Source organism: Limulus polyphemus, unplaced genomic scaffold (assembly GCF_000517525.1).
Source record: "Limulus polyphemus unplaced genomic scaffold, Limulus_polyphemus-2.1.2 Scaffold516, whole genome shotgun sequence".
NCBI classification, from domain to species: domain Eukaryota; kingdom Metazoa; phylum Arthropoda; class Merostomata; order Xiphosura; family Limulidae; genus Limulus; species Limulus polyphemus.
In genome coordinates this window covers 55,122-66,462 of record NW_013666126.1, presented here as the reverse complement: position 1 = coordinate 66,462, position 11,341 = coordinate 55,122, and the positions used below count along the sequence as shown (strand labels likewise).

Below are 11,341 nucleotides of genomic sequence, written 5' to 3'. Positions count from 1 at the left end.
CCCCACGGCTGAAAGGGCGAGCATGTTTGGTGGGACGGGGATTCGAACTCGCGACCCACAGATTGCTAGTCGAGTGCCCTAACCACCTGGCCATGCCGGGCCCTAGACTAAATGAGACGTTTTCGAAACACAAGCAGAAGTAATGTTAGAATTGCAATAACAGTATTGTTATTAGGTGCTATTATTAATTTTCTTATAAAATTATATCGTCATAATATTTCTCTAAAGCTAGTCTAGTTTCTTATCTTCTAACATTATTTTTCAGTCAAATATCTTTTAGACTCCTTTTATTGATGGTTTCAGTAGGTTACAGTTTTAATAAATAAACTTAGTGTTCCGAAAATTGTTTAATCTCGAATTGTTTAATCTTCGAGGGGGGTCCATTCAATCTACCCTTTAGTCAACTTGTGTTATTGGGTTATACTAGTTTCGGAAAATTCTACTCCTCATCAGTAACCCTGAACACAAGTTTACCAAAGAAAGATAAGCTGGACCTATATCATAGTGGAAAGCATGATCAAATTGTAGATTGAACTGGACCTCCCTTGATCTTAAACTATTTTCGAAATAATAAGTTCATTTACTACATCTGATAGTGTGTGGCTATATAATGTGAAGAACTGAATAGTGGCCAATGACACTTTTTCTTCACTTCACTTATCCAGTGAATAGGTTTTTCTCATAGTGATTACAAAGCACGTCCACACCATCAGCATGTTGGCTTACAGTTTTGTTTATGTTTGTTTTTGCAGATAACAGCTTTGTTTAATGTGAGTTTATTAGATTACAAATTTATTTGATGTTGGTTTTATAGATTACAGCTTCGTTCAATATAGGTTTCTAGTTACTAGATTACAGCTTTGTTTATGTTTGTTTTTGCAGATAACAGCTTTGTTTAATGTGAGTTTATTAGATTACAAATTTATTTGATGTTGGTTTTATAGATTACAGCTTCGTTCAATATAGGTTTCTAGTTACTAGATTACAGCTTTGTTTAACGTGGGTTTTGTTGATAACCCCTTTCTTTATTGTATAATTTGCAGATTACAGCTTTGTGTAATAGGAGTTTAATAGGTTTGATTAATGTGGGTTTAGTAGATTACGTATTTGTTAAATTTATGTTAAGCCGATAAACTCTATTTCTTTAATTAATCCATAGGTTTAACTTGCGGTTAAAGAAACTCAAACTGGTCTTGATATGAAGGATACGTTTTACAAAATACAGTAGAAAACACAAATATTCCTTGAGTTTCTTCGCTTGACTTTATATTGACTACTATTTTTAGGGTAATCTAAATTCTAATGTCAGCCTCATTTGATAAGCATGTGAAACTAGAACTTAATGGCATGTAGAAATTATCAACTGTGGACGCTTAACTGTGTTTTGGCGCGGAGCTACAAAGCTAACGGTCTACCCTTTTGAAATAGCTATAATCAGGGTGCAAAAAAAAGGAGTGAAACATTGAAGTAGGACGTAATTTTTCTTCTGACTGTGCAGAGAGCTTTTATTAGAAAAACTGGTTTAACTCGCATTTGGTGGTTACTTAAGACGTGATAAACGTTGAAAGACAAGAAAAATGAGAAACAATGAAAAATACGGTGCCAATAATGATACGCTGCTTATAAAAAAACATTTGCCAAGAAGGCTTAAGCTTTGTGATTAAGTTATATTAAGAAGAATATTGATATATTTCCTATTGTGTAAAAGGTTAATTTTTAATATAATTTTGTAATCCGTATTTTATTTTATCGATGAAAGGAATAAAAAGCAAAATAATGATTGTGTTGCAAAATTGTTATTCAAATATTTTGGAATTAAAAAGTTCTACACTTCTATATAATGGCGAAAAAACAAACAAGTAAAATGAATCTCGATATTTGGAATAATAATCTAACAATTTACATATATAGTGTTTCACATTACTGTTTTCAGTGCCAAATCATTAAACATGATATCAAAATTTCATCGTAAAAATATAACTAACTCCATTTGTCTTCCCAAAAATTATTACCCAAACACAACATTTTCTGACCTTATTACATATTTTTTTATTTTACTGGTTTAAAATAATTAACTCATTGTTGAAAGGATTTAGATATTGAAATGTTAAAAGTCTTTGATAGGTATTTCGTTTTGTTCAATTATTTATTCGTCGAAAATCACTTTTATTTATTTTTTAAAAATCTTCCTCGCCAGTTAAGTATTATAAGTGAATTGATTAATGATCTATGATATGCTTATCACATATTAAATTGAAAACACACGTTAAATAGAGTTGTCCCGAAGAATCACTTTTTAATATTTGTTTTAATGCACAATATATTGAAGATATTTTGCATACCACAAGTATTTCGTTTTGTTGTTCATCTAACTTTATGCAATTTGTCACAGTCAAGACTACATTAATTTAGTGCCAAAGAAAATACCCCTGGATCTTAACAACCCATAGTATCTTATAAATAACTCGAAAAACATTCAATGCTAGGTAATGTACAGTCACAATGAAGATAACAAACAACCTTACCAACTTTCGCTGTTGAAGTAATGCGTGTGTTGGAGTCCTTAATCCACGAAGTAACAGTTACATAGTCCTTTACAAAGCTAGGTATGTGACATTTGAATACTCCAGTATTTCCAAGTATCACGAACTCGTCGTATACCTGTGCTTCATAGGGCTTTTTGACAACTACATGATACAAGCACTTATGAGAACCTGCTCATGAACCGAACAGAAACACATACACATAAAGTAAATTAACTTCATAGAACAAATATTTTATGTGTTCAAGTGTAATTTAGTTCTTTTTTTTCTGTGGAATTAGTGTCTATATTTTGATCAATGAAAATGTGCTGTTTGAGTAAACAAAGCTGTACATGCGGTAGGAAATAATATAAGTAAGGTTAATTTTAACAACTTTTAAAGTCATGACACATATTTGTCAAGTAAGAAACTTGATAAATCAAGTGTGGATGAACCAAAACACACTTTACGTTAATAATATGATCTTTATTCCAAATATTAATAACATTAAGTAGAAAGACGTTAAAGCAGTTTTTGGTTACTTTAACAACTAATTGTCATATGCTTCTATTTATATTATATATATATATTTATACACTGAAATTCCCGTGGACATTATTAAAACAGTTAAACAAAAACACTCAAAACATAATATATAAACCCACAAATTACTGCTGAGATTTCCTATATATATTTTACAGGGAGAATTTATGATTTCAACCAATTCTTTGGTCAGTTTTTACACTGAATGTTGTTGTTGTTGTACCACGCAAAAACAGAACTACTCAATATAATTCAATATGTGAACCTTACTGGTAATTTGAGATTTAAATAGAAATAGTATATTTGCTTGTACATATATTGTCAAACAGTGAAACGTCATTTATCGGTGTTTCGAAGATTTCGTGCAGATGCATTTAGAAAAAATGCACATTCATACCTTCGTAAGGTCATTCATACCTTCGTAAGGTCATTCATACCGTCGTAAGGTCATTTATACCTTCGTAAGGTCATTCATACCTTCGTAAGGTCATTCATACCGTCGTAAGGGCATTTATACCTTCGTAAGGTCATTCATACCGTCGTAAGGTTGTCAGAATTTACTTAAAAATAATTATCTATTAAATGATTTATCAAGAAATAGACAAATGTCGGTTACGTAACAGTTAGGTTATTGACGCCTGCTAAATTACTGTGAGCTATAATTATACAAACTTAGTTAGTTAAATAAATGTCATAAAGCAAGTGAAATGGAATAATATCCACCCCTTAACAACTTACCAGCGCTTATATCAACTGATGCGCTAAGAATCGATCCGATGACATTACTTGCTGTACACTGATATAAAGCATCGTGAATATCCTGTCTGTAGGATTCTGGAGGAAATGGCGGGAAATGTAAAGTACCATTAGGCAGAACATGTCGGAGACCTGGAACGTGAGTCACTTCTTTTCCATTGTTTGTTATCCACAATATACGAGGAGGTGGATAACCTGTAGCAGCACAATGTGCTGAACCCCCTATGTCGTTCGAAAATTCTATCAACTGGAGAGGCTCCACAAGAAACTTTGGTCCGTGCGTTTCAGTAGTTGTAAGTAACCCTAGAATAAAATGAATACAGTACAGAAACATGTCATACATAGTAAGAGTGCATTAATATTCGTTCATCAGACATTATGAAACAGAATACCAAACGTTTTCAGCAATTTTTACATCAAAATATGGACAACCCTAGAATAAAATGAATACAGTACAGAAACATGTCATACATAGTAAGAGTGCATTAATATTCGTTCATCAGACATTATGAAACAGAATACCAAACGTTTTCAGCAATTTTTACATCAAAATATGGACAACCCTAGAATAAAATGAATACAGTACAGAAACATGTCATACATAGTAAGAGTGCATTAATATTCGTTCATCAGACATTATGAAACAGAATACCAAACGTTTTCTGCAATTTTTACATCAAAATGTGGACATTTTTCACAGTGTACAAAATAACTGATGAGTAAAATGGATGTCACGTAAACAATACATATATAGAGCAAGCTTCATTTTTTAAGTCAAGCTGATACAACTAGACGTTTTGTCTAAAAATATAAAATATGTCACTTCAATGAGAGTATTTTTTCTTGGAAATATCACACTTTCATGCTGAAGTGGCGTAGAGTTATGAGATTGAGTTGCTTACTTTTTACTAAAACTGAAATATCAAACTTGTAAACTTATTAAACAGTTTTTTCTAACATTAATATTTTTTAATGAGTAGAGAGAATAGCTCTTGTAGTAATTTTATGTTTTCTTATTGTGTGATTATTAATGATAAAAGCAACTGCTGGATGAAACTAACAAAAAGAAAAAAATACTGTTTATCTTTAATTTTCTGTTTAATCCTCCCTTGGGAGAATGAGATAGCTGGTAGGTATCGAGTAATTCAAATTATCAAAAGAACAGGTGGTTGAGAAAGGTTTCGTGGAATTAGATTGGTGTGATATTGGCTAGAAACTTTTGTGAAGCATTTCAGAAAACATCAAGGTAGAGCGTTTCAGATAATCTGTATATAATTACTTTCATAAATTTGAGAATTAAATTTTACCTTAGTAACTAATTTTAAGCTATCTAAAAGGGGCGTACAGTGGTCTTCAAGTTCGGTTTCAGAAAAAGTCGTATTTTCTATTACTAGATACCAGTTGTTTACTATTTTATATCTTACATTTGGACTGCTAATCCACCATCGTATTCACAGAAGTCCTGAGAAGGCCTTGTGAGACTGAGCCAAATAAACTTGTAATCATTTAAATAAAATTATGCGTTACTCTTCTAATCTCAGTAATGTAGAATGTCATCTAGTTATTAAATATTTACTGATTATAAATAAGTTTATAGATACGTTACAGACGTTAAATCATTTGTCTTCAAGGTTTAGATGTGTTGTACACTGTGTGTATCTTATGTATTGTTTTCAGTTACTACGATACGTCATCCAAACGGCTAGGCCTAGTTGAATATCTCTATATTTCACTACAAAATAAAGTTAATAAAACCTAATTAAAGAAGGCTCAGGCTACATATTTAAAGTTATTAGGTTAAGTTATATGATTATACAAGATAAGCAACGTAAGTGAAAGGACGGACGCATTGTAACAAAACTGTGAGGACCAGTTTCACGTTATATTTCTTTTGGAGTTGAATAATAAGTTTTATCTACACTGCTTGACCATGTACTTTAGCGATAAAATGAGTTAGAAAAGTAAAGGTAAACGGAAAAATACATTGTGAAATCATTAGGCTGTATTCAAATTATTTTTTTAATATTATCTCCTTTTTATATAAATATACAACTTTCAAAACATGAATAAGTTATAAATAAAATAATATAAAAACGCTTTTATAAAGAAGGTTGAGTTTCATTTTCGACATAATATGCTCAGATGATTGTACGCAGAAATATAAGTCAATACAGAAAATATATATTAAGTATTATTTTGAAATATATATATTTTGCTCCGAACGTGTATTAAGTATTTGATAATTTGGTACATATACAACGATTTTCTGGTACAAAATAACAAATAAAAAAAAACTTCCATCTCGTGAGATAATCATCTGTTTTTTTCTTTACGATACAAAGTAACATTCCTTCCGGGCTTCCCTAAAATAACTTCTTCTGTAAACAACTTCCTTCTGATTATTGAGAAGAGACAGCTATCGTTTCGTTGTATCTAATCCTCCCCGTGGAATTCTAGAGGGAAGTAAGATAGATGAGGAAATGAACACATTTCAGCCTGGTATAAAAGCCTATCGATTGGCGATTCCACTCATTGTTGACAGTCGAAGACAGATAGAAAGAGGTAATTTGTCTTTTCAAGACTTTCTCAATGACTCAGTTTACAGGCGGAGAAAGCTTTCTTGGCTGGATATAAGACACCCTGACAGAGTGTATCAAAATATGATAACATACCAGCTACTCTACTCCGTGTAGATCAGTATAGTACAGTTACCTGAAGCTACTAAGGCTAGAGATTAGAAGTAATTCTGTATTGAAAGTACCGAAATCAGTGCCTAACAATCTACGTTGTCAAATCCGTCTTTCTAATATACAGACTTGAAAATCTATCTATCAATTTATTACGAGTGATTGTGTACATATACAGGGTGTGCATAAGATTTGTAAACGTTACGTATATCTTTATTTACACACATACGGACACGTTTTGTACGTGAAACAGTTATTTATTCCTGTGCGTATACACATTAAAAGTAATGTGAACGGGGTTATGTTTGCACTCACTTCCCAAATTACTAGGAACCGCTACTTATAGAGTAAACCGGTTCTCACTTTGTATTTATGCAAAATAGCTCTCTACAATTTAGAAAAACAAAACCACTAAGGATCTATAAATATAGTCGTTAAATCTTTTGAGCATTAGTTATCGTGATAATAGGATACACGAAAGCTATGTCATGCTTTGAACGAGGTGTTATTGTTAGCCTCAATGGTAGTTATCTCAATGCCACGCATACTACATAGTTGTCAGATAAAAACTTCATATAATAAAGGAAACTGTGTTACAGTGTGAACACTTTCCCCAAGCTTTCGAAGCATGATTATAATTAATTATACTTGTCATAAGACATTTGTATTAGGCCTATTTTATTTTTAATATTGCATTCTTTATCTAATCCCTTAGAAATTTCCAAAAATTCGAGTTCGCGGGTTTGAATCCCCTCACCGAAGATGCTCGCACTTTCAGCCGTATGAGCGTCATAGTATGACAGTCAATCCTACTTTAAGTTGGTAAAAGAGTAGCCCAAGAATTGGCGGTAGGTGGTGTTGACTAGCTGCCTTCCCTCTAGTCTATCACTTCTAAATTAGGGACGTGTAGCGCATATAGTCCTCGAGTAGCTTTACGCGAAATTCAATAAAAACAAACAATATGATTGTGGCTCAGAGGTAAATATGAAGAGACTTATAACGTTAAAAATCAGATTTCGATACCTGCGGTGGGGATAACTTAGATAGCCCATTTTGTAGCTTTGTGCTTAATAATCAAGAACATATAAACCTACACTCTGAGATGACATTTCAATGGCAGGTTAAATTATAAGTGTTTCAAAATAGTGGAAACCGAATTGTGCAAAAATAATAATAATAATAATTAAAGGGAAAATATTTCAGCTATAGAGGCGCTTCATTAATAGCACATTAATGAGAACAAATTGTGAGGGATAGAATATCACTTGTTAATGTGTAGAAAGTGTGAGGACTGAAAGTGCACTTTAGGGATGAGCAGATACGCCATCGTTAGGAGTGAATTTCACATCCAAAAAAAAATATATATATTATTACCATCTCTAAGCGTAACCTTTGGTATTGATATTTTATCCAGATTATGTTGCAGTTTTGAGATGTAAATTTTTAAACAAAATGAATTAACTTCATACATTATTCAGCTTTGGAAAGGTTGAATAGTTTTATTTATGGTATACAATTTGGACTTAAGGAGTTTGAAAAACCTTCTATATAATATGTTAGGCGTTAGCTTTGAAAAATGAAATGTGAAATATCACACATGTTGATCCTACATTGCATTTGAATCTCTGGGTTGTTAGATAATTCAATAAAAAAATAATTTATACATTATATCAGTTTACGTTCATTATTGATGGGTTTTAAGAATGTTTTCTTGTTATATCAAAAGAAACACACATCATAGCCCAAATTCTTCAAACACTAGCACGAAAATATTTACTCTATACATACTTACATAACTGCATTTTAGTGAAACTGAGCTCAAAATGGTTGCTTGAATCATTTCAGCATATTTTCTTATTTTTATATTTCAAAACTGTTTGAATGCATGTCCGAGTAGTTTTGTTAACCAGTAAAATATTGGATACCCAAGTTTTTTAAAATAATAGAAACTTTGAAGGCTTCGATGTTTTTGATGAAAGAGAAAGGCATTAACCTTACACTTTTTTGTAATTGATTGTTAAAACCTAATGAATTTTAAGTCCGACATTAATCAATCATTTTCAGTAAACTCTGTTTGATGCATGCCAGGGGTTTTAAACATATTCTTCAGACCTAACCATTAGATTTTAATAAGCTTGTTTACCATCATTCAAGAAATTTCTTTCTATTTTTAACTTGAAACTATATATAAAAAAGATCATTAGCTTCTGCTTTCGACATGAAAGCTACGAAAAACTATTCCAGAATACTCTAGAAACCTGCTTAATAGCTACGAAAAACGATTGCAGAATACTCTAGAAATCTGTTTAATAGCTACGAAAATCGATTAGATTACAAAGTTGCACAATTAATCTTGAAAAACCGAATACATTTTTGCGGTCTTTGTCAAGTGATGTCCATGAAAAACTTCTAGGCAAGGCGCAAAACTCATCTTTACTAATATAAAGCCCGCACTGGTCACTTACAGTCCAGAAAGGGAAGGTTTGCTTAGAATCGGATGAGGATTGAATACTTAAATGACAGGCAAAATTTAAACTGTGATACAAGTGATGTCCATAAAAAACTAATTTCTAGGCAAGGCGCAAAACTCATCTTTACTAATATAAAGCCCGTACTGGTCACTTACAGCCCAGAAAGGGAAGGTTTGCTTAGGATCGGATGAGGATTGAATACTTAAATGACAGGCAAAATTTAAACTGTGAGAATGTTTAAAAGTTTTGTAAGTCTTAAAAAATAATTAAATACTCCAATGACTCTCGCTTATTTCACTTTTTTCTTCCAAATGCGACGCTAGAAACCGGGTTTCGATACCCGTGGTAGGCAGAGCAAAGATAGCCCATTGTGCAGCTTTGTGCTTAACTTCAAACAAAGAAAATCTAATGCGACATCGCATTCTGTAACTGATAGGCAGATGGATATCGGCAGTAGGTAGAAATCAATAAACACAGGAGCAAGTATTGTAGTAAGAATTAATGAACAAGCATACTCTTTAACACCCGTAACGCTTAGGAATTCCGAATAGAAATAGTTACGAATTCTGTAACGAGCAAAATACACTCGTATACAAGCGCGCACAGTCTGTAAAAGGTAGAAATCAATAAACACAGGAGCAAGTATTGTAGTAAGAATTAATGAACAAGCATACTCTTTAACACCCGTAACGCTTAGGAATTCCGAATAGAAATAGTTACGAATTCTGTAACGAGCAAAATACACTCGTATACAAGCGCGCACAGTCTGTAAAAGGTAGAAATCAATAAACATATATAAACGTATTTTTAACGATAACAATTGATACGCACAATCACTTTATCAAAATCCTGAGTAATAAATCCAACTTTGAATAAAACTGGTCATTAAAACCAAAATATGTTGCTAGGTGATTATTCTTTTTCCTTTAACTTTCTATAAATGGTTTGTCGTGGCTTAGCGGTTAGCGTGCCGGACTGTCGATCCGAGAGTCCATGGTTCGCATCTCCTTGTTTCAAAATCTTGATCCGCGTTTTGGAACCGTGGGTACTTTACAGGACTGACGGTGAAATTCCACTATGCGGTGGGTGTTATTGACTAAGTTCTTACACGTAGTTTAGTATATCAGTTCAAAATTAGGATAATTAACCCTTGTGAAGCGTTGCGCGAATATCCAAAATAAACGCACTTTTTGTAGTAATTAAAATGAAAATTTTATCCTGTACTTCAGAGAAATACTATATAGCTACATGATGCTTTGTGAAACATGGCTAATTCTCAGTGCAGCACAGCAATAGAGACAGAAAACATTCGCGCACTGTCTAAACTGTTGCATTTGGAAACTGAAGTTAGTAAATCATATGTTGACTGCATATGTTTTCAACAAGTTTCCGTACTTATCCTGTCATGTTAACACGGAACCGTGTCTTACTCAACTCACAATCTTTGGGTCGCGGGTTAGAATCTTATGGCCGAACATGGTCGCCCTTTCAGCCTTGGAAGCGTTATTTGTGACAGTCAATTCCACTATTCGTTGGTAAAGAGTAGCCCAAGAATTGGCGGTAGGTGGTAGTCTGTTACTTCAAAATTAGATAGCTCACGATTAGCTTTGAGCAAAATTCATAAACAAACAAACAAAAACAAAAGCATCTTACTCATCTAATGAATACAATTCAAAATACCCAAAACATTTACGAAGAAAATAAACAAATAATCATTGAAATATCTTTGAGAGTTATATCTGGGTTGAAAATATAACTGCAAAAAGCTATGTCTGGCAGAAGTAAAGTGAACAAAAAGCTATGTCTAGCAGAAGTAAAGTGAATAAAAAAGTACGTCTGGCAGAAGTAAAGGGAATTAACGATATAATATTAGTAATATAGTTTGTTTGCTTTTATGCAAAAAACTGCACAACTGGGGCTATCTGTGCTCTGTCCACTGCGAGTATCGATATCAGGGTTTTAGCACTATAAGCCTCCGTACTTATAATATAACGCAAATGCATCCAAGTAGTATTCAATAACTTTCTGGATGAAGTATTTAGTCTAAACTCGAGCATTTGTTTTCATTTTGATTTTTTTCAGAAGAAACGGATGAAGGAAAAGTTATCCAAGAATCACACGAATCCTTATATTCTTAGAAGGTTGTGTTATGTTCGAAACTTACACTTCATACTGTCACGCTCAAATTTAGCATAAAAAGTTTTAAAGCAATCTCTTTAAGCTTCATGCATTTTCTTTCCGAAATATATATATTTTTACAGTGTCATAACGTATATAATATTCCTGTATTTTGAGACAAAAATGATAAGTTAACGTGAAATGCTGAACATGTCCTTACTGTCTTGGAGGTAAGAAAAAGATG

At 32.6% G+C, this 11,341-nt stretch overlaps 1 protein-coding gene across 2 annotated transcripts in view; it reads right to left on the bottom strand.

Moving 5' to 3' along the window:
• The window catches only part of LOC106458792 (Down syndrome cell adhesion molecule-like protein Dscam2), a 172,640-nt gene that overhangs the window by 128,990 nt on the left and 32,309 nt on the right, over positions 1-11,341 (bottom strand). For both annotated transcript variants that reach the window (XR_002610440.1, XM_022385131.1), the window contains exons 2-3: positions 3,804-4,124; positions 2,526-2,687 (exon numbers count right to left, since the gene is read on the bottom strand). Coding sequence is in view for 1 of the 2 variants with exons in the window: in XM_022385131.1 (XP_022240839.1) it covers positions 2,526-2,687; positions 3,804-4,124 (483 nt within the window). In the remaining variant the exon portion in view is untranslated. The remainder of the gene's footprint in view (positions 1-2,525; positions 2,688-3,803; positions 4,125-11,341) is intronic.